The sequence below is a fragment of the Genypterus blacodes genome, unplaced genomic scaffold (genome assembly GCF_046128005.1).
Source record: "Genypterus blacodes isolate CSIRO-AG114 ecotype Tasmania unplaced genomic scaffold, CSIRO-AGI_Gbla_v1 ptg000140l_1, whole genome shotgun sequence".
In the NCBI taxonomy this organism is placed as follows: Eukaryota; Metazoa; Chordata; class Actinopteri; order Ophidiiformes; family Ophidiidae; genus Genypterus; species Genypterus blacodes.
Window position 1 is genome coordinate 140,177 of NW_027466942.1, and position 24,568 is coordinate 164,744.

The window sequence follows — 24,568 nt, forward strand, 5'->3', positions numbered from 1 at the left end:
GTTTCCAGTCTGTGTTACAGAATCCTGAGGTTCACTTTGTCAGATGCTGCATTGAGATCCTATAATACTAACACTGATAGTTTAGCTTCATTCATCATTTAGATCAAATGAAACCAGACCCAGCATAGATGAACTCTATGCATTTACATTATAAACTTACACACATATAAAACATCATTTCTGTTTGAGAAATTCTTCAAGAAAGAATCCAAACAATTCCTTAGTTTAATTGGGGAAGATTTAATAAACAACAATTCTTTTCCTGCTCATGAACATTGACAGCTGTCATCTAGAGGCATTGTCATAAAATAAATGTTTAATTCAGACTCAAAAGATCCACCGTACAAATCATCTTCTCCATTCTATAGATATACAGTTAAAGCTGTTTTCTAATGCTGTTCTAATGAAACCTGCAGAAAAATAAGAAGCAAGCAAACACAGCTTCATTACTGATTTTAAATCAATGAAAAATCCAATCAGCAAATAAGTTTATTGTCTCTAGTATGTCTCAGCTCATATTCTTGCACATTTATTTGCTGTTTGAACTTTGAACTGTTCTAACCTGTGCATTTCATTCATCCTATAGAAAAAAAATAAGCAAATTAGACATTGTCGATTAATCAAAACAGCAATCTTTCCTGAGAGTCAATTAACAGCTGAAAAAAACAAAATAATGTAGATATAAAACATTAAAAACATGTAATGCATACTTGAAATCACTTGTGTTACATATAATATCACTGAGATTGTCATAAAATAGTAAACATAAAATCAAAACTCATGGCTACATTCCCACCTCAAATACTTGCCTGACTTATTTCCCCCCAAAAAAACAACAACTCAGAAATGTTCCATTTTCACTTAGTGACTAATCTGAATATGACATACATTTAGAAACAATAGCATCTGCAGTCATTTATCTTATTTGTTAGAGTGAATTCTCTATCCTGACATTGATTTGTTTGAGATTCTTCTATATTACAGCTTGCATATATGTCAACAACAAGAGGTCATTGTGACTTTGGCAGAGCAGAGTTTGTTCTGAGGTTTTACATTTTATCCAGACTTGCAATCGCTTCCTCTTTGGTGTGTTTTCTCCACTCACTGGGAATTTCTCCTGTGCCCTTGAACTCTAACTCATGGTGATCTTCCAGTTCCGTTTGAAACTTACACACAAACCATTTCCAGTAAATCAGCTTAGATTCATCAGCGGTGATTTTCCAAGATTCATACTCTGGACCAGCAGTGTGGTAGAGTTTATAAGGAATCAACTCATCTGAATCATGTTTAGGTTTAAAGGACCTGTCACTTGCTACTGATGTTGTGCAGAAGTTGATGTCCAGTTCCACAGTACCTCTAGAGTGCCAGCCATCGATCCCACCGGGGCGATGAAAGGGGACACTGTGTTTATCTGGACTGTGATCTCCCAGTGTGTTGGTACAAATGGCACTGCAGAATGGACACTGTACCCAGCAGCCGTTACAAAGTTGGTCAATGAGGATTTTGTCAGGCCTCTTCCGAGATTTCCTTAGGTTACCTAATGGGAGTGCAGTGATCTCCTCAATGATGGATTCAAGTCTTTCCTTCACCACCTCTTCAAGAAAATCAAATTTGTTTATGTCACTAAAGGTTTGGCAACATATGGTATCAAATGTGAGCTGGTCCTTAAGCTCACTGGAAAATCCCTCCAGCCACATGTTTATGTTTGCTTCCCCTTGTGCCACTTTCTCTGTAGCTTTATGCAAAGCTCGACTCAGAAGCCCCTGGATGTCTTGAACATTTTTCTTGAGTAAACTCTTTGTGGAGTCTTTGTGTTCAGTGAAGATATATTTCTTCACTTCTTCTTTTATGAAAGTCTTGACATGTTTCCTTGGATGTCTGATGTAGTTCATGTAGTCCTGAACGTCCTCTTTCTCTGCCAGGGATTTTAATACATGCTTCTCCAAGTTCATCCTGTTCCCATTGAATGGTGAGAAAGAGCACTTCATCTCTCCTGCAAGATCAATGGCAGTCTGATCATAGACAGCCTGGACAGTGGAATCCTTCAGTTTATCACAGATCATCTCTGCAAACACAACAGCTGATGAGTGACCTTTACAGAAGCTGCTGAATATGCCGGAGAACTGCTCTTTCTTGCTATTGACATAACATTGTAGATCATTGTTTGTCTTGAATTGATTGTGAGACTCTAAAATGTTCTGTCTTGTAGCGTCAAACACATAGAGCAGAAGATCAACTGTGAACTTCTTCTTGAGAGCATAGCTCTGTTTTAATTGAAATTCTTTGACTTGTTTTTCGACATTTTTGGCCATTTCCTCCAGATAAGTAGAACTGTAGCCTCTTGTGGCTAAAGGTTTGCCCTGAATTGTGCTTTCGGCCTGATTGTAAACTTTGTCAATTAGAGATCTGATCTGCTCTTCTTCTTGGAAACAAAACCTTTGTTGTTTTGCAAATGGGTTTCTGACTTTCTTCCAGATGTTACAAAACACAGAGTCAGACTGCCGGGTTGTCGTGTTTTTGCTTACCCTCTCATCTTTAGATCGCTGTCTCTCCTCACAGGGATCTTGGTGCTTTGTTCGGGTATCATATTCAGAATAATCCCCACGGTTGGCTATGTTTTTGTATTTGCCACAATTTTGGCGTTCATGTATAAGAGAACTTTCAATGCCAAGTTCTAGAAGGATAGAAAGCTGATCTTCTTGTAGGTTGATATCCTTTATGGGCTCTGTGTCTGCAGTTAATTCAGTAACCCAGCCATCCCAGACATGGTTGAACTGCTTCTGAAGTTCCCTCTCATTTGTTGCCTTGTCTTTGAGCTGCAGAGCAAGCTCTTTGCTCTTTTGTAGTAGCTTCTTCTCGAACTCTGGCTTCTTCTTATCAAGCTTTTTGCAAGCATTTTTCTGCTGGAGAACCTCATCCAGTTTTCTCTTCAGTGCTTTCACAAGTTCTTCATGAATGTCTTTGATTTTGCCTTCAAATCTTCCTCGCCATTGAACCAACATTTCTTTTTGGTCTTTATCATCAAAGTATGTTGCCATAGCTTTTCTGACATCTTCATAAGTTTTGCTCATCTCTTTATAAAGATAACTGAGTTCAACCATGTCATGGTTTCCATTCTCTATTCTGTTGTGAAGCTGATTTTCAATGGTCAGCAGCTCTTTCCTCAGGGTCCAGGTCCAGTTCCCATACTGGACCTCCAGCTTTCTGTACACTGCAATTTCAAGTGTGTTTTTGAAACTGAAGACAAAGTTTTCATTCAGCAGAGCTTTCCACAGGTCTCCAATGTTGTGTTTGAACTGTGAGAGAGTCATTCCATCAGACTGTGATGCTTTAGAGAGGATGGTGTTCTTCAGCTCTTGGACGCCTTCACTGTAACCTGGATTTGGAGGGGCCATGGGTGGACTTCCCTCCCACAACTGGGCAAAGTATTTCACATCTTCTTTGACATCAAATTCAATGATGTCACTGAAGCTCTTGGCATCACATCCCTCCTCTTTGGCAGCTAGTTGAGCCATCTGGTCCAGTTTTTCTTGTAGGCGCCTCTTCCCATCCATATTTTTCTCAGAAGCTGCAATGTCTGTGACATTCTGGTGAACAAACACACAACTTGGAGACAATTTAATGTTCTTCATCCGCATGATAGCTTGTACAACAATCTGCAGAACATCTTGCATTTCTGCTGGATTTTCTCCAAAGATGTTGATCAATGTCATGTTTCCCACACCGACGACAAACGTAGCCAGTTCATTGTCGTGGTGTAGAGTTGTGTTACCTGCCAACTCAAGAGCACGCAGTCCTTCAGTGTCCACAACTAGAACATAGTCAAACTTCAAGTCGTTCTTCATCTCTTCTGACACTTTCACCAGCTGCATGAAGGCACCTTTGGTGCATCTGCCAGCACTTACTGCAAACTGTAAACCAAACATGGCATTCAGCATTGTTGATTTTCCACTGCTTTGTACGCCCAGAACTGACAGAACAAAAACTCGCTTATCACCCAGCTTCTTGATGACTTCATCTAACAGACTACTGATCCATGTTAGAGGTACATGACCTGCATCACCATCCATCAGCTCCATGGGATGTCCTGATATCATCAGCTCTGCAGCCAGAGCAGGATAGTCACACCACTTCATTCTGCCTGTGTTTCGTCCTCTTGCCAGTGATTCATGAGCTTCATAGATCTGTCCCATCTCCCTGAAGATGTGCTCCAAGCCAAATGTTGCTGCCTGAAGTTGTGTTGAAATCTTCTCAAGCTCAGTTTGCTTGTTTTTTAGTTGATCAGATTTGTCTTTCTTTAGAGCCAAGACTTCAGACCACTTTTTATCATAACTGTGGAGAATTCTAGCAAGGTCATCTGTGGAGAGGTCATCTAGTAAGATCTGAGTCCATTTCAGGAAACATGCTTTCTCATTTGATGGCAAAGACGAGAGATTGTTGATGAACAGCTCCATGAAGTCAGAACAGGAAGCAGCACGCTGTCTCTGTCGTAGTTCCTCCAGTTTCTCTTGATTTTTACATTTCTCCTTTTCAATTTCACCTTTTAGGTGATACTGTTGTTTTGTTATTCTGCTCCACTCATGCCACAGTTCGCCCTGACAAGGGAGCATTTTCTCTTTGATCTTTGAGACGTCCATGTCCTGAAGCAAACTGGTTATTTCCAAAGCAGCAGCTTTTCCTTTTTGGCAGATCTCATTTTCTTCATCCACTCTGATTCCAGAGACTTGAGCCAGTGTTTCAAGCTGGAAGGAATCAAAGGATCCAGACAAAATGTTCCGAATGATTCCTTTCAGTTCTTCAGATGCATCTGACTGGCTTTTGTCTTTCAGACCAATCTTATAATGTCCTGGTTTCATCTGTACTGGATTAGAATCATTATCAGCAATGAGGCAAATCAGAGGCTTTGAGGAATCAAGGAGTGAGGAAATAACTGTCATACTTCTGTCTCCCCTTTTCAGAGATGGTAACAACACAACATTGATTGAAGCCTTTTCAATCAGTATGTCACGTTGTTTATCAAAGGACTGAGCATCACTGTGGAGATTACAGAAGGCAATGAAGTCAGTGAAAGAATCGTTGGGTTTTCCAGCTGGGCAGTACCAGGCGATCTCTGCCACTCCATCCATCAAGTAGCGAGTTTTTGTGCTACCTGGGCAGTTCCTGTGGAAGAAGGTGCTGTGGCGCTCGTTGATTAAGTTGTTCAGTAGCTGAGATTTTGACAATGAGGCTGAACCGAGACGGAGGAATGATACCATGGGTGTCTCAGCTTTACAGACAGGCATGCTCTTCATTATGGAACCTTTTGATTTATCGGTCATCTTCCAGCTTCTTCTTATTTGGCGAAATGTCCAAAGAGGACACTCAATGTCCTTTGAGACTGGGTCAGGAACAAGCAGAGGTAAGGCGTACTGACATTGGGATAGCTTAGTAATCATGTTCTGCCTGAGAAAGGTGTCTGAGCAGTGGAAAACTGCCATTTGAACGTCCATTGGATGGACATTTGGTTTTGGTGTAGGATCCCAATATTCAACAGAACCACAAAGAGCATCTAAGATACTTTCTTTTGTTTCATTATCTAGTTCATGTCTGAATTGACAGACTTCAGCACTGTCTTGTTTCACAGGAATATATCTTGCTCTATAGTCCAGTATCATCAACCTTTGGAGAAACGTATGAGCTAGATCCTTCTCAGGTGTGTCGCTCTGCTGTTTCAGAGCTGGGCCTATTTGAAGAAAATCTTCTGGTGTCAACGTCTGTTGGCGTTTGTCTCCAAGTTGAAGTCTGTTGAACAGTGTTTCTGTTTCTCTTCGACATTGCTCCTCCCTGCTGATCTCTACCAGCTTTTAAAGTAAATCATATGTGTCAGGAATTATTACTTTAAATGAAGGAATATAGAATAAATAGTCCTGTAGAGACATTTAGATTGTCTTACCTCATCCATATTTTCGCTCATGTCTTCCTTTAAGGTACCTATAAATAATGAACTGAATCAACCCAGGTACATGTGTATGATCACAATATTACTGTAGAAGTAATAATTCAATCATGAACTGTAACTTCAGTTATCTCCACAACTGCACCCCCTCTGTAATGCATGTGTTGGTGTGTGTGATATATAAGAGGGGGTGCAAGACACATTTCAATTGCATGTGATTTGCTCTTGAATGCATGTAATATGATGAATAAAGTATCCCTTATCTTAATCATATCTTAATCTTAATCTCAATAGTTTGTATCTCTGAAATGGGCCCTGAGTGTTGAGACATTTATGAATAGGAATAATAGCTTTCATGTACATGTGGGAAATGTTTCATTCCTTGAACATTTGGGAACTAAAGGAATGCAAAGCCCCACTTCTGACAACAATCTAACACGATGCACACAACAGAAACAACACAAAATGCTGGTGTGTAAATATGTGAAAAGATCTCACCTGGTCATTGGTTGCAGCTGCACTTTCATTGATCTTGCTGGGCCAGAAGAACCGGTATAGAGCCTGCAGGAGAAGCCATGCTGTCTGTAGCCATGTGTTTGACTCTGTAAGGGGCATGAAATCCTTTGTTTACAAACAGGCTAGAGAACTACAACTTCCAGAGTTACCTAGGGTCAACCCCCTTTTCACACCTTGGTTGCTTTGGGTTATAAAATCCCATCATGTCCCTGTGCTCTTTCTCTCCCGATGCTGCTCTAAGCATGATTGGAGGCTCCCTCTGTCTCTCTCTGGGTCAAAGACAAAGGCCTTGGCCCAGTGAACACATTTCCTCTTGATCTGTTGCCTGTTGGATTGTTCCTTCATTGTTCGACCTGGACTCTGATTGCAAACCAAGAAGACAAGTGGTTTCCTTCTTTTTCCTCAATTCCCCGTCGACAAACCTCCCAACCTTCCGCCAGGACCCAAGACTTGAAGCCCAGCAGACTTGCCCTTGTGATCAACCCACCAGCGCCCCTGTTTTGTTTGTTTTGAATGTTTGTATAATTCAACCTCTGCCATGTCAAGTCTCACCCTTCCAGACTGATTTAGAAAGCAAAACTAATCCTTAAATGTTCCCATTTAATTAATTAATTAATTAATTAATTAATTAATTTCAATTGATAATTAAGATTTATGGTGAATCCTTGAGGCTTAGGTCAATTATCTGCTATCTTTTTCCCCTTTTAAATAAGGGGTGGTGTCCTGAGGACTTAAATCTATTAAAGTTTTTTTTTTTTTTTTTTCTTATTTTATTTTGATAGCAATATTTGAAAATACCCACAATCTCATCTACTACAAATGAATATAGGATGTATGAATACAAATTTCAGAATCAGATATAAATAATATTTGACTACATGAAGGTTATACATTTATTAAAGTTAAATTGTCTTCTATGATTAAATCCTTACTTTTTTTTTATCACAGAAGGTGATTCAGACGTGATCTCAGTCTCTTGAACTTCACCACACTGTGGTGGTGTTTCAGACTTCATGCTGGTCTCTTCTGTTGCTGTTGTGTTATCGTTCCTCTCTGAGTCTTCACCATCATCAGGATCGTTGACTGGATCACACTAAGAAAAAAGTTATTCCATGTCAACTCTAGTTGACCTGGTGGGTTCCATTCAGTTAAAGAATTTGTTTACACTGGTCAAGAAGGTGAAGTTCCCTTGAAGAAGGTGAAGTTGCCACTTCCCTCACTGGCAGTTGTGGCTGGCGTGCAGGGACAATAAGAAAGAAGGGAACGACTGGAAGGCTGACGGCTGCTTTTCTGTACCTTGTGCTTTTGCTTTTGAAGGTGTGTTACATTTATTGTTTTAAGTATTTTAGACTTACTTCCTGGCTGATTTGAAGGCAGCTGGTAGTCGGTAGGAAGTAGATTGAAGCACCAGGTATTTTCAAGTTGAAAGGCCAAAACACATCTGGGTATTGCCTTTGGGACAAGCTTCTTTTTTTTTTTTTTTCTTTTGCCTTAAAAAAAACTGTAGGTACTTTTACTAAAACTATGTTAAGTCACGGGTAAATTTTGCTTTTAACAAAGTCATTTTGAATGAGATTTAGTTTCTTTGACTCAAGTACAACTTCTGGGTATTGTATTTGCACATTACTTGGTGGTATTGTTTGCCTGTTTTGCCTGCCTTACAGACTGTTTAACCACATATAGACTGATATTTTAGACAGACCGACATCAGGTTACCTTATACTATACTTTACCAAATCCAACCTGTAATTGTTACATAATGTCACTTTAAGGGCTGGGCAAGTTAACATGCTATTTAAAAAAAACACAAAGTCCATTGCTCACTAGCTTCAATAAGCAGATTAGTATTGTGGAAGACGTCGGTCTGAGGAACGTTCTTAGGATCGCAACGAATGACGACACATATGAGCCTCCCTCAAGACGCACCATCACAACAAGAACACACGAGTTGTATGAAAAGCAACTATCAAGCAAAAGCCTCCATGACTACGCAACACAAGAAACTGACATGGTTGTGTTTTGATTATAGATACATAAATATGCCAACAAATCTACTCACCTTTGTCTTGTCTGCTGCTCCTTGTGACTGAGACGTCTCCCTGTCTACAACTTTTATACACAGAGCCAAATGCCTCGCCCCGGGAGCCCCCAACCCTCCCAGTTATCAGAAACTATCAGAATGTTTTCAGCAAATATTGGTACCTGTTTAGATGGTGTGTTTGTATTTGCATAGCACTATTGTGTGTTTTACATATACTGTGTGTATGTGGTGTAGTGTAGTATTGAAGAATCGTTCTGATATTCTTCTGCGTATTCGTTTGTGGTGAATCAAGAGGAATAGATGAGGCAAAGATGAACTGGAATCTTCAGAAGAGCTTTACTGGAATAAGACCTTGGACAGCGCTGGTTCCAACTCTCGCATGCATCAAAGAAGGACAATCAAATATCTCCGTGCTTCCCTATTTATCCCGCATATACAGGGCATTTACATAATATTCTAATTCACTGATGAATATGTAGTTTAACTGTTATCTATTGGTCAGCCAGCTTCAAGAGGGGCAGCGCTAAGATTCAAATCTGAGGGATGAGCAGATGTCTGTGGGGGAAAGTAGAATTCTCTTTGTGTAAATTAAAGAACAACAGTATAAACTGTAATTAGCCCTTTGATCTGAAGAAGCTCCCCCTGACTGCACGTCCATGCGAACCCCCTCTCTTCCCTCTTCCTGACCACAGATGTTTGAAGCTTTGATAAAGTGATACAGTGACCTCTTCACCTATTGGCAGATATGTGTTATCTAGCCCTCCTGGAGAGAGACGCTGTAAATGCTCGTATGTATTACTCCATCTCCAGACTTTCCCGGGGCCAGCCATTTGGTTACTTGTACTATATTAACTTCAGTCACTGCATTTACTTTTATGTGTGTTGACATTATTTGTTATATTCCAACAGTAGGGTTGGGATAGGATGGAATAGGTTAAGTCTTTGTATTGTGATGTCTTGTAATGTTGTGTATTTTGTCGTTGCAGCTTTGACCTTTGGGTGCTTGCATACATTTCTTGAATGCTCTCACTGAGTGTGAATGATATGAAACCTGGACTGTGCGGTGCCGAAAACCAGGATTGGCTGTTCCTGTGGAGGAGGAGTGGAGCCAGCAGATCGGTGGCAGATTGGTTCTTCTTCATCTTTGTCAAGTGTGTCTGGTCCTTGAGAGTCATGTTGGCATATGATTGTGTGTAAACATAATCACTAAGTGATTAATATGCAGCCTGGACTGTGCTGTGCGTCACTGTTTTGGTTGTTCCTGTAGAGGATTCGAGCCGGCCGATCCGGTTCATCTTCATTCATTCGTGCCACACCTCTGCCATTTGGGACTTTCCAATCAAGCCTGGGCTGAGAATGAGAGAACGTCCACCTTGCTGCTGCTGAGTCAGATCTTCTGCTCCATCCTGGGGCCTTTACTACAAAGGAAAGTCAACAGGCCTCTGCCTTGTTTGCGTTACCTGGCTTAACAAGATCTAAACCCATAATAGGGCTTAATCAGTAAGTCCATGCTTGGGGCATGTCTACAAAGATGAGACTATAGCAAAGAGATGGGATGGCGTGTGTTGGAGTATGAGCACCACTATCATGTGGTCTACATGTGGTACAGGATAGGATTAGTGTTTGTACTGTGTCTTGTCTTGTAATATTGTGTATCTGTACACTTGGACCACCAGGAATTCCTCGTACTTGCCTCTTGGTAAATAATTCCAGTTCTGATTCTTCAGAAAGAAACCATATGCTGTTTGTCTTTATGTGTTGAGTATGAAGTTGTGATATCGTGTGTTTAAACACATTCATTAAGAAATAAGGAAGCAAATACTGGCAAATGATCAATCATCTCATCTATAATGATGTATCATTACATTCATTTTAATACAACATTTGAAACAACATTCAGTTCCAGAGCTAAAGCTAGAGACACAATGTGTCCACTAAACATCAGAATCCAGTTCTCAGTCTGCAGCATTGATGCAGAGGTCAAATGATCGTTCTGCCTGAAAAATGTGTTGATTTGAAACGGGACAAGCTAAAGACATGTTTGAGGTAAAAACAAGAAGCTGCCTCAACAAGCAGCCCACTGGAAGGTTTAGAGTTTTGGGGCCGTTCAGGATTTGCCATCTAGACTTTAATCTCTTCCTCTTCCTCAGAGAAAGTGCATGTTGCGTTGTGGGTGGGGCTGAAAACTGGAGAGGTGGTGGAGTTCCTCGGTCGACTCCAATTTGTGAAGGAGCCTCCTCCATAATGACGAGTCAGCACTTCAGCTGCCCTCTGAAACCTCTCTGCCTCCATCACAGGCTCTTCTCTCTGAGGAGATCCAGTGAAAGACCTCCTGACCTCTTCTTCTTCTGTCCGGTTTGAGCTACAAGAGCGCCCTCCGCTGTTCATGTTCGCCCTGAATGATCCACTGCTCATGGAAGTCCCAGGGGTCTGCAGTGGTGTCTCAGCGACAGAACAACTCTCCTCCTCATCCTCTCTTTCCTCACAATCAATCTGACAGTGATTGGCCATCTGAAGGCAGCTGGAGCTGTCAATCAAGCTCAGGACCTCAGTCATCAGGGAAGGGCCGAGGTCTACGGTGAAAGAGGTGAGGGAATCTGAGCGCGTGCGGTCAATATCGCCGCTTTCTGGTAAAGACCCCCTCCTGGAATCTCCATCTTGAAACTGTCTGTCAAGGCGGGAGAGGCGGGGCAAGGTAAGGAAACCAGAGTGAAGGCCTGCACACAGTGAGAGGGAGAAACAAGTCATCAAAAAGAGTTTAAGTGAAGACACAAGATCAATAACACATCAGAATTATATTCATGTATGAATGTTACCAAGGATCTTTTATTACATTTAGAATGTTGAAGTTATCAGAGTGAAGGCACTGAAGGATCTGCCTTAGGTGGGAGTCAGCGCCTCAGAGGCTATACTGATGATGTCATCAGGACTGGTTTCACATATTAAAGGAAGAACTAAAAACATGTCTCAGGCAGCTAAACAAAGCCTTTAGTTGGCGAAAACCAATATAAAACATTACGGGACGATATAAAACAACAACCAGGCCGAAGAAGACAGACAAACCTGATAACAGAGGATACAAATACATGGAGCAATAATGTTGTCTGGACGCTCATTCTCCTGCAGCCAGATGAAGAAGTATCGCCTCATTCATTTACCTGAGACGGTACTTATTCATATTGCTCCTCCTCCCCCTGCAATAGCTCTGCACCCCCCACTTTGGGAAGCCCTGACATAAACAATAGGCTAGTTAGTCTAGTGTATCGTTCACACAGAGACCCTGTCAGTAAGTGGACCATGGCTGACAGAACAATCTACCAACAGTTCCAGCCTGAGTCACTAGATGGCGATATCACTTCATTCTGTTATCCCAAATGAAGCCTGAGCATATTCACTGAGAGCACATATGGACTGAATTCATTCATTCCATCACTTTAATAGGCAGAATTGTTTTGCTGGCGGTCATTTTGAATTTTAATGTTCAATTTCAAAATGCTTAGTTTTAAATGCTGCTTCTTGTTATTTCAGTCTTGTTCTTTCAGTCTTCCTGCAACTTTGAATGCAGAGTATTACTGCAAATATAACCAAAAGATAAAATCAAAAATTGATTGATCTTAATTGATGGAAAATGTCAAAGGAAGCCATCGATGGCAGAAAGCTCCAATCGTCTCTCAGCTCACTTTACCAACTCCACTTCCCTCAGTCTGGACAAATTCCTTTGGAGTTGGGTCATCTGCACAGTGGAAGGGAATTTCCAGATGACCCACATAAACTATACTGAAACTACACACACACACACACACACACACACCTGGTACTAACAGGTTAAAATGGTCTCTTTTTGCAATTCAGTCACTCATGCATGGAAGATGACAGAACACGACCTCTGAAAGTCTCTTTCCAACAAACCAGCTGTGTGTGTTTGTGTGTAGAGCTGTAATTGTGTACAGGTGTTGCCTAGGTGATTTGAGATGACTCAGAAAAAGCCAAGTCTCTTTGTGGGTTGTCTTGGTATCTGTGTGTGTGTGTGTGTGTGTGTGTGTGTGTGTGTGTGTGTGTGTGTGTGTGTGTGTGTGTGTGTGTGTGTGTGTGTGTGTGTGTGTGTGGCACAGACATTTACAGTCCTGTTTGCACCAAGTAAAGCCAGCAGCTCTTTATACTGTCAGCTCTTCAATAAGCAGCTCATAATATATGACCCTTCAACAACAAGAGTTTGGTATGAAACTGTGCTGTTCAACCACCGGGCTGCAGCCCAAAGAACTGGGACTGTGCCAAAACGATGACACAGTTAGTTCTTTCTTTCTTTTTACATCTAAGCAGTTGTGATTGAGTGTCAGGATCACAGTTATGAGCCAGTCATCATAAAAACAATCGTCTGTTTCATGTCAGTGTAGTATTCAGAAATGTCTCTTTCTTTAAATCCATCCTCATTACATTTGCTACTACAAACAGGAAGTGATTCTCTACATGATCTCACCATATGTGCAGAAGGTGTCATCTGGCGAGCTGATGGTTCTGGGGAACAGCATGCTGGGTAGGCACCCATTGGGAGAGACCATGTTCAGCTGGGGCAGGGAGACAGCATTCTTAATGATGGGGGAAACTTCGGGCGGTGGGGGTGAAAGGTCACGAGTCTGAGTCTGGACTCCCCGGCTCTCTGGTGCCCCCGTAGTTGCTCAGGAAGGAGGTGTCCCCGAACACGTCTCCACCTCGGCCCACATGCATAGTGTGTTTAAAGTCGCCCAGCGGTGGGCTGATCATGTCCACAGAGAGCTCGCTCTTGAAACGGCGTTTCCCCTGAGAGCCTGACACCAGGCCCTTGAGCCCTGGCAGTTTGCCCACACTCATACTGGCAACAAAGTTTGTAATATCCTTGTAACTCAAATAATTGACTTATGTTCTGGATTCCACTTCAGTGTCCACTGTAAAATCAGAGAGAAAATTAATTATCTCTTATTATCTCTCTCTCTCTCTCACTCTCTCTCTCTCTCTCTCTCTCTCTCTCTCTCTCTCTCTCTCTCTCTCTCTCTCTCTACAGTCTTTTGTGTTGAGATTTATTATATGTAAAATTAGTTGAGACTGTTAAGTCAAGATATGAAACAGATAATGGGAAATTCAAGCTTTTGCTCCCTTTATTTGATTTAAGTTTAGGTTTATTTAAGTAAGCACTTTATTTGAACACATGCAGCCTTACTTTTTCTTGGTACATATATGTTCTATGTTACATGACAGTATATAATGTCCAAATGAATCGTACTGAATTCATCTGACAGTCAGGTATTGATTACATGCAGATGTTGAAAAGAAGAGGCCCAACAATGGACACTTCACCAAATTAGATTGTTGTCTGTTCTGTTCCCAATCATAATTATCAATTGGTGCAAAGTAATCCCTTCCTCTGAAATATAATTCAAATCTATTTATACTGTCCCAGTCTGTGTTACAGAATCCTGAGGTTCACTTTGTCAGATGCTGCATTGAGATCCTATAATACTAACACTGATAGTTTAGCTTCATTCATCATTTAGATCAAATGAAAACAGACCCAGCATAGATGAACTCTATGCATTTACATTATAAACTTACACACATATAAAACATCATTTCTGTTTGAGAAATTCTTCAAGAAATAATCCAAACAATTTCTTAGTTTAATTGAGGAAGTTTTAATAAACAACTTTTACTTTCCTGCTCATGAACATTGACAGCTGTCATCTAGAGGCATTGTCATAAAATAAATGTTCAATTCAGACTCAAAAGATCCACCATACAACTCATCTTCTCCATTCTATAGATATACAGTTAAAGCTGTTTTCTAATGCTGTTCTAATGAAACCTGCAGAAAAATAAAAAATAAGAAGCAAGCAACCACAGCTTCATTACTGATTTTAAATCAATGAAAAATCCAATCAGTAAATAAGTTTATTGTCTCTAGTATGTCTCAGCTCATATTCTTGCACATTTATTTGCTGTCTGAAGTTTTAACTGTTTCGAACTTGTGCATTTCATTCATCCTATAGAAAAAATAAGCAGATTAGACATTTTTGATGAATCAAAACAGCCATCTTTCCTGGGACTCAATTAACAGCTGGAAAAAAACAAAATAATGCAGATATAAAACATTAAAAACATGTAATACATACTTGAAATCACTTGTGTTACAGATAATATCACTGAGATTGTCATAAAATAGTAAACATAAAATCAAAACTCATGGCTACATTCCCACCCCAAATACTTGCACAACCCATTTCCAAAAAAACAAAAACAAAACCCCAGAAATTTTCTTTTTCCACTGAGTGACTAATCTGAATATGACATACATTTAGAAACAATAGCATCTGCAGTCATTTATCTTATTTGTTAGAGTGAATTCTCCATCCTGACATTGATTTGTTTGAGGTCTTTGGATTCCAATCAATAACCTGAACTCTGTTAATATTTGTTTTTCTCATTTAGAGTCAAGATCTTCTTTCAATGAGATTCTTCTATATTACAGCTTGCATATATGTAGACAACAAGAGGTCATTGTGTCTTTGGCAGAGCAGAGTTTGTTCTGAGGTTTTACATTTCATCCAGACTTGCAATCGCTTCCTCTTTGGTGTGTTTTCTCCAGGCACTGGGAATTTGTCCTCTGCCCTCGAACTTTTTCTTATAGTGATCTTCCAGTTCCGTTTGAAACTTACACACAAACCATTTCCAGTAAATCAGCTTAGATTCATCAGCGGTGATTTTCCAAGATTCATACTTTGGACCAGCAGTGTGGTAGAGTTTATAAGGAATCAACTCATCTGAATCATGTTTAGGGTAAAAGGACCTGTCACTTGCTACTAATGTTGTGCAGAAGTTAATGACCAGTTCCACAGTACCTCTAGTGTGCCAGCCAATGATCCCAGAGGGGCGATGAAAGGGGACACTGTGTTTATCTGGACTGTGATCTTCCAGTGTGTTGGTACAAATGGCACTGCAGAATGGACACTGTACCCAGCAGCCGTTACAAAGTTGGTCAATGAGGATTTTGTCAGGCCTCACCCGTGATTTCTCCAGGTCATCTAATGGGAGTGCAGTGATCTCCTCAATGATGGATTCAAGTCTTTTCTTCACCACCACTTCAAGAAAATCAAATTCGTTTATGTCACCAAAGGTTTGGCAACTTATGGTATCAAATGTGAGCTGGTCCTTAAGCACACTGGAAAATCCCTCCAGCCACATGTTTATGTTTGCTTCCCCTTGTGCCACTTTCTCTGCAGCTTTATGCAAAGCTCGACTCAGAAGCCCCTGGATGTCTTGAACATTTTTCTTGAGTAAACTCTTTGTGGAGTCTTTGTGTTCAGTGAAGATATATTTCTTCACTTCTTCTTTGATGAAAGTCTTGACATGTTCCCTTGGCTGTCTGATGTAGTTCATGTAGTCCTGAAAGTCCTCTTTCTCTGCCAGGGATTTTAATACATGCTTCTCCAAGTTCATCCTGTTCCCATTGAATGGTGAGAAAGAGCACTTCATCTCTCCTGCAAGATCAATGGCAGTCTGATCATAGACAGCCTGGACAGTGGAATCCTTCAGTTTATCACAGATCATCTCTGCAAACACAACAGCTGATGAGTGACCTTTACAGAAGCTGCTGAATATGCCATAGAACTGCTCTTTCTTGCTATTGACATAATATCGTAAATCATTGTTTCTCTTGAATTGATGGTGAGACTCTAAAATGTTCTGGCTTGTAGCGTCAAACACATAGAGCAGAAGATCAACTGTGAACTTCTTCTTGAGTGCATAGCTCTGTTGTGATTTAAATTCTTTGACTTGTTTTTCAACATTTTTGGCCATTTCCTCCAGATAAGAAGAACTGTAGCCTCTTGTGGCTAAAGGTTTGCCCTGAATTGTGCTTTTGGCCTCATCGTTAACTTCGTCAATGAGAGATCTGATCTGCTCTTGTTCTTGATATGTTAAACAAATCTTTTCTCCTTGGAAGCAAAGTGACAGGCGTTGCTTGCCTTGTTTTTTCAAGGAGTCAGACTGCCCTGTCGTCGTGTTTTTGCTTTCCCTCTCATCTTCAGATCTCTGTCTTTCCTCACAGGGATCTTGCTGCTTGGTTCGGGTATCATATTCAGAATAATCCCCAAGGTTGGCTATGTTTTTGTTTTTGCCGTGTTCATGTATAAGAGAACTTTCAATGCCAAGTTCTAGAAGGATAGCAAGCTGATTTTCTTGTAGGTTGATATCCTTTATGGGCTCTGTGTCTGCAGTTAATTCAGCAACCCAGCCATCCCAGACATGGCCGAACTGTATCTGAAGTTCCCTCTCATTTGTTGCCTTGTCTTTGAGCTGCAGAGCAAGCTCTTTGCTCTTTTGTAGTAGCTTGTTCTCGAACTCTGGCTTCATCCTATCAAGCTTTTTACAAGCATTCTTCTGCTGGAGAACCTCATCCAGTTTTCTTTTCAGTGCTTTCACAAGTTCTTCATGAATGTCTTTGATTTTGCTTTCAAATCTTCCTCGCCATTGAACCAACATTTCTTTTTGGTCTTTATCATCAAAGTATGTTGCCATAGCTTTTCTGACATCTTCATAAGTTTTGCTCATCTCTTTATAAAGATAACTGAGTTCAACCATGTCATGGTTTCCATTCTCTATTCTGTTGTGAAGTTGATTTTCAATGGTCAGCAGCTCTTTCCTCAGGGTCCAGGTCCAGTTCCCATACTGGACCTCCAGCTTTCTGTACACTGCAATTTCAAGTGTGTTTTTGAAACTGAAGACAAAGTTTTCATTCAGCAGAGCTTTCCACAGGTCTCCAATGTTGTGTTTGAACTGTGAGAGAGTCATTCCATCAGACTGTGATGCTTTAGAGAGGATGGTGTTCTTCAGCTCTTGGACGCCTTCACTGTAACCTGGATTTGGAGGGGCCATGGGTGGACTTCCCTCCCACAACTGGGCAAAGTATTTCACATCTTCTTTGACATCAAATTCAATGATGTCACTGAAGCTCTTGGCATCACATCCCTCCTCTTTGGCAGCTAGTTGAGCCATCTGGTCCAGTTTTTCTTGTAGGCGCCTCTTCCCATCCATATTTTTCTCAGAAGCTGCAATGTCTGTGACATTCTGGTGAACAAACACACAACTTGGAGACAATTTAACGTTCTTCATCCGCATGATAGCCTGTACAACAATCTGCAGAACATCTTGCATTTCTGCTGGATTTTCTCCAAAGATGTTGATCAATGTCATGTTTCCCACACCGACGACAAACGTAGCCAGTTCATTGTCATGGTGTAGAGTTGTGTTACCTGCCAACTCAAGAGCACGTAGTCCTTCAGTGTCCACAACTAGAACATAGTCAAACTTCAAGTCGTTCTTCATCTCTTCTGACACTTTCACCAGCTGCATGAAGGCACCTTTGGTGCATCTGCCAGCACTTACTGCAAACTGTAAACCAAACATGGCATTCAGCATTGTTGATTTTCCACTGCTTTGTACGCCCAGAACTGACAGAACAAAAACTCGCTTATCACCCAGCTTCTTGATGACTTCATCTAACAGACTGCTGATCCATGTTAGAGGTACATGACCTGCATCACCATCCATCAGCTCCATGGGATGTCCTGATATCATCAGCTCTGCAGCCAGAGCAGGATAGTCACACCACTTCATTCTGCCTGTGTTTCCTTCTGTTCCCAGTGATTCATGAGCTTCATAGATCTGTCCCATCTCCCTGAAGATGTGCTCCAAGCCAAATGTTGCTGCCTGAAGTTGTGTTGAAATCTTCTCAAGCTCAGTTTGCTTGTTTTTTAGTTGATCAGATTTGTCTTTCTTTAGAGCCAAGAATTCAGACCACTTTTCATCATAACTGTGGAGAATTCTAGCGAGGTCATCTGTGGAGAGGTCATCTAGTAAGTTCTGAGTCCATTTCAGGAAATATGCTTTCTCATTTGATGGCCAAGACGAGAGATTGTTGATGAACAGCTGCATGAAGTCAGAACAGGAAGCATCACGCTGTCTCTGTCGTATTTCCTGCAGTTTCTCTTGATTTTTACATTTCTCCTTTTCAATTTCTCCTTTCAGGTGATACTGTTGTTTTGTTATTCTGCTCCACTCATGCCACAGTTCGCCCTGACAAGGGAGCTTTTTCTCTTTGATCTTTGAGACGTCCATGCCCTTAAGCAAACTGGTTATTTTCAAAGCAGCAGCTTTTCCTTTTTGGCAGATCTCATTTTCTTCATCCACTCTGATTCCAGAGACTTGAGCCAGTGTTTCAAGCTGGAAGGATTTAAAGGATCCAGACAAAATGTTCCGAATGATTCCTTTCAGTTCTTCAGATGCATCTGACTGGCTTTTGTCTTTCAGACCAATCTTATAATATCCTGGTTTCATCTGTACTGGATTAGAATCATTATCAGCAATGAGGCAAATCAGAGGCTTTGAGGACTTGAGAAGTGATGAAATAACTGTCATACTTCTGTCTCCCCTTTTCAGAGATGGTACCAACACAACATTGATTGAAGCCTTTTCAATCAGTATGTCACGTTGTTTATCCAAGGACAGAGCGTCACCGTGGAGATTACAGAAGGCAATGAAGTCAGTGAAAGAATCGTTGGGTTTTCCAGCTGGGCAGTACCAGGCGATCTCTGCCACTCCATCCATCAAGTAGCGAGTTTTTGTGCTACCTGGGCAGTTCCTGTGGAAGAAGGTGCTGTGGCGCTCGTTGATTAAGTTGTTCAGTAGCTGAGATTTTGACAATGAGGCTGAACCAAGACGGAGGAATGATACCATGGGTGTCTCAGCTTTACAGACAGGCATGCTCTTCATTATGGAACCTTTTGATTTATCTGTCATCTTCCAGCTTTTTCTTATTTGCCTAAATGCCCAAAGAGGACACTCAATGTCCTTTGAGACTGGGTCAGGAACAAGCAAAGGTAAGGCGTACTGACATTGTGATAGCTTAGTAATCATGTTCTGCCTGAGAAAGGTGTCTGAGCAGTGGAAAACTGCCATTTGAACGTCCATTGGATGGACATTTGGTTTTGGTTTTGGCTCAGAGTCTTCAGTAGAACTGAAAAGATCATCTAAGATACTTTTTCCTGTTTCATTACTTACAACATCTAGTTCATGTCTGAATTGACAGACTTCAGCACTGTCTTGTTTCACAGGAATATATCTTGCTCTATAGTCCAGTATCATCAACCTTTGGATAAAGGTATGAGCTAGATCCTTCTCAGGTGTGTCGCTCTGCTGTTTCAGAGCTGGGCCTATTTGAAGAAAATCTGCTGGTGTCAACATCTGTTGGCGTTTGTCTCCAAGTTGAAGTCTGTTGAACAGTGTTTCTGTTTCTCTCCGACATTGCTCCTCCCTGCTGAGCTCTACCAGCTTTTAAAGTAAATCAGGAATTATTACTTTGAATGATGGAATATTGAATAAATAGTAATAGAAACATTTAGATTGTCTTACCTCATCCTTATTTTCACTCATGTTATCCTTTAAGGTACCTATAAATAATGAACTGAATCAACCCAGGTACATGTGTATGATCACAATATTACTGTAGAAGTAATAATTCAATCAAATTCTATGTATGAATTAGTACCTGTATGTTTCTCAGGTGGTGTTTCAGACTTCATGCTGGTCTCTTCTGTTGCTGTTGTGTCATCGTTCCTCTCTGAGTCTTCACCATCATCAGGATCATTGACTGGATCACACTAAGAAAAAAGTTGTTTCATATCAACTCTAGCTGACCTGGTGGGTTCCATTCAGTTAAAGAATTTGTTTACACTGACAACTGGCCAAGAAGGTGAAGTTGTACATTGTACGTCTACTATTGTACGAAACCGGTTTTTAGACCATGTGTACCATGTGAGCGAGAGACTGTTGCGTCATTTGATAAATAACCATAAATAGTAATTATGGCTGTCACTTTCAGTTTTTACTATATCTAAAGTGATACAGTATACAGAATGAGAAAGAAGAGAGACCAGCTGACAGACACAGGTGGCCTGAGAGACCGGCTCACTTGTGGTGATCACTGTAACTTCAGTTTGTATCTTTGAAATGGGCCCTGAGTGTTTTGCTGTTGAGACATTTATGAATTGTAATAATAGTTTGAATGTACATGTGGGAAATGTTTCATTCCTTGAAAAGTTTGGGAACTAAAGGAATGCAAAGCCTCACTTCTGACAACAATCTAACATGATGCACACAACAGAAACAACACTTTTTAAAATGCTGGTGTGTAAATATGTGAAAAGATCTCACCTGGTCATTGGTTGCAGCTGCACTTTCATTGATCTCATCTACAAATGAATAAAGGAGGAAACACATTTCAGTGTCAGATATAAATAATATTTGACTACATGAAGATAATACTTTTATTTAAGTTAAGTTGTCTTCTATGATTAAATCCTTACCTTTGTTTATCACAGAAGGTGATTCAGACGTGATCTCAGTCTCTTGAACTTCTTCACACTGTGGTTTTGTTTCAGACATGATCTCAGTCTCTTGAACTTCATCACACTGTGGTGGTGTTTCAGACTTCATACTTGTCTCTTCTGTTGCTGTTGTGTCATCGTTCCTCTCTGAGTCTTCACCATCATCAGGATTGAGGAGTGGCTCACACTAAGAAAAAAGTTATTTCATATCAACTCTAGTTGACCTGGTGGGTTCCATTCAGTTAAAGAATTTGTTTACACTGACAACTGGCCAAGAAGGTGAAGTTCAACAACATACAACATGTACATCTACTATTGTACGAAACCGGTTTTTAGACCACGTATAGCACTGAGAAAGGCTGCATTATCTTCTCACTATGTAAAGGTTTTTTCAGGCTCATGCAAATATGCACTAAACTGGTGATTGATTGAGCTTCAGGCGTTCTGCCCCTTTGCCCTCATTGGTTCTGGTTCCCTCTCAAAAATGTGTTCCTGCTTTTTATTGAAGTAGATCATGTAGAGAGAGAGAGACAGAGAGAGAGAGAGAGAGAGAGAGAGAGAGCCTGTTGATGATCAGATAAATAACCATGAATAATAATTATGACTGTCTCTTTCAGTTTTTACTATATCTAAAGTGATACATTATATAGAATGAGAAAGAAGAGAGACCAGCTGACAGACACAGGTGGCCTGAGAGACCGGCTCACTTGTGGTGATAACTGTAACTTCAGTTTGTATCTCTGAAATGGGCCCTGAGTGTTTTGCTGTTGAGTCATTTATGAATTGTAATAATAGTTTGAATGTACATGTGGGAAATGTTTCATTCCTTGAAAAGTTTGGGAACTAAAGGAATGCAAAGCCTCACTTCTGACAACAATCTAACATGATGCACACAACAGAAACAACACTTGGTGTGTAAATATGTGAAAAGATCTCACCTGGTCATTGGTTGCAGCTGCACTTTCATTGATCTCATCTACAAATGAATAAAGGAGGAAACACATTTCAGGATCAGATATAAATAAAATTTGACTACATGAAGGTTGTACATTTATTTAAGTTAAGTTGTCTTCTATAATTAAATCCTTACCTTTGTTTATCACAGAAGGTGATTCAGACGTGATCTCAGTCTCTTGAACTTCACCACACTGTGGTGGTGTTTCAGACTTCATGCTGGTCTCTTCTGTTGCTGTTGTGTTATCGTTCCTCTCTGAGTCTTCCCCATCATCGGGATTGAGGAGTGGCTCACACTAAGAAAAAAGTTATTTCATGTCAACTCTAGCCGACCTGGTGGGTTCCATTCAGTTAAAGAATTTGTTTACACTGACAACTGGCCAAGAAGGTGAAGTTCAACAACATACAACATGTACATCTACTATTGTACGAAACCAGTTTTTAGACCACGTATAGCACTGAGAAAGGCTGCATTATCTTCTCACTATGTAAAGGTTTTTCAGGCTCATGCAAATATGCACTAAACTGGTGATTGATTGAGCTTCAGGCGTTCTGCCCCTTTGCCCTCATTGGTTCTGGTTCCCTCTCAAAAATGTGTTCCTGCTTTTTATTGAAGTTGATCATGTAGAGAGAGAGAGAGAGAGAGAGAGAGAGAGAGAGAGAGAGAGAGAGAGAGACAAAGAGAGAGAGAGAGAGAGAGAGAGAGAGAGAGAGAGAGCCTGTTGATGATCAGATAAATAACCATGAATAATAATTATGACTGTCTCTTTCAGTTTTTACTATATCTAAAGTGATACATTATATAGAATGAGAAAGAAGAGAAACCAGCTGACAGACACAGGTGGCCTGAGAGACCGGCTCACTTGTGGTGATAACTGTAACTTCAGTTGGTATCTTTGAAATGGGCCCTGAGTGTTTTGCTGTTGAGACATTTATGAATTGTAATAATAGTTTAAATGTACATGTCGGAATGATTTCATTTCTTGAAAAGTTTGGGAACTAAAGGAATGCAGAGCCTCACTTCTGACAACAATCTAACATGATGCACACAACAGAAACAACACTTTTTAAAATGCTGGTGTGTAAATATGTGAAAAGATCTCACCTGGTCATTGGTTGCAGCTGCACTTTCATTGATCTCATCTACAAATGAATAAAGGAGGAAACACATTTCAGGATCAGATATAAATAATATTTGACTACATGAAGGTTATACATTTATTAAAGTGAAGTTGTCTTCTATAATTAAATCCTTACCTTTGTTGATCACAGAAGGTGATTCAGATGTGATCTCTGTCTCTGTTTTGTTGTCATCATGTAATTCTTGAACTTCACCACACTGTGGCGTATGTTTCTCAGGTGGTCTTCAGACTTCATGCTGGTCTCGTCTGTTGCTGTTGTGTCATCGTTCCTCTCTGAGTCTTCACCATCATCAGGATTGAGGAGTGGATCACACTAAGAAAAAAGTTATTTCATATCAACTCTAGTTGACCTGGTGGGTTCCATTCAGTTAAAAAATTTGTTAACACTGACAACTGGCCAAGAAGGTGAAGTTGTACATTGTACGTCTACTATTGTACCAAACAGGTTTTTAGACCATGTGTACCATGTGAGCGAGAGACTGTTGCGTCATTTGATAAATAACCATGAATAGTAATTATGACTGTCACTTTCAGTTTCTACTATATCTAAAGTGATACAGTATACAGAATGAGAAAGAAGAGAGACCAGCTGACAGACACAGGTGGCCTGAGAGACCGGCTCACTTGTGGTGATAACTGTAACTTCAGTTTGTATCTCTGAAATGGGCCCTGAGTGTTTTGCTGTTGAGACATTCATGAATTGTAATAATAGTTTGAATGTACATGTGGGAAATGTTTCATTCCTTGAAAAGTTTGGGAACTAAAGGACTGCAAAGCCTCACTTCTGACAACAATCTTACAGGATGCACACAACAGAAACAACACTTTTTAAAATGCTGGTGTGTAAATATGTGAAAAGATCTCACCTGGTCATTGGTTGCAGCTGCACTTTCATTGATCTCATCTACAAATGAATAAAGGAGGAAACACATTTCAGGATCAGATATAAATAATATTTGACTACATGAAGGTTGTACATTTATTTAAGTTAAGTTGTCTTCTATAATTAAATCCTTACCTTTGTTTATCACAGAAGGTGATTCAGACGTGATCTCAGTCTCTTGAACTTCTTCACACTGTGGTTTTGTTTCAGACATGATCTCAGTCTCTTGAACTTCATCACACTGTGGTTTTGTTTCAGACATGATCTCAGTCTCTTGAACTTCATCACACTGTGGTGGTGTTTCAGACTTCATGCTGGTCTCTTCTGTTGCTGTTGTGTCATCGTTCCTCTCTGAGTCTTCACCATCATCAGGATTGTTGACTGGATCACACTAAGAAAAAAGTTATTTCATGTCAACTCTAGCCGACCTGGTGGGTTCCATTCAGTTAAAGAATTTGTTTACACTGACAACTGGCCAAGAAGGTGAAGTTCAACAAAATACAACATGTACATCTACTATTGTACAAAACCAGTTTTTAGACCACGTATAGCACTGAGAAAGGCTGCATTATCTTCTCACTATGTAAAGGTTTTTTCAGGCTCATGCAAATATGCACTAAACTGGTGATTGATTGAGCTTCAGGCGTTCTGCCCCTTTGCCCTCATTGGTTCTGGTTCCCTCTC

General features: G+C 40.5%; 2 protein-coding genes and 1 pseudogene across 2 annotated transcripts; all 3 read right to left on the bottom strand.

The window, feature by feature from the left end:
- Positions 1-238: 238 nt before the first annotated feature.
- Positions 239-7,565, bottom strand: LOC143011998 (interferon-induced very large GTPase 1-like). Its single transcript, XM_076165025.1, has 4 exons — positions 7,384-7,565; positions 6,434-6,537; positions 5,933-5,970; positions 239-5,840 (listed from the first exon to the last, which is right to left on the bottom strand). The coding sequence occupies exons 3-4, from the start codon at positions 5,951-5,953 to the stop codon at positions 1,050-1,052; spliced, it is 4,812 nt and encodes a 1,603-aa protein (XP_076021140.1). The 5' UTR covers positions 5,954-5,970; positions 6,434-6,537; positions 7,384-7,565; the 3' UTR covers positions 239-1,049.
- A 2,972-nt stretch (positions 7,566-10,537) lies between these two features.
- LOC143012000 (cdc42 effector protein 1-like) lies at positions 10,538-13,387 on the bottom strand (annotated as a pseudogene).
- A 1,522-nt stretch (positions 13,388-14,909) lies between these two features.
- Positions 14,910-19,828, bottom strand: LOC143011999 (interferon-induced very large GTPase 1-like). Its single transcript, XM_076165027.1, has one exon. The coding sequence runs from the start codon at positions 19,761-19,763 to the stop codon at positions 15,057-15,059; it is 4,707 nt and encodes a 1,568-aa protein (XP_076021142.1). The 5' UTR covers positions 19,764-19,828; the 3' UTR covers positions 14,910-15,056.
- Positions 19,829-24,568: the final 4,740 nt, after the last annotated feature.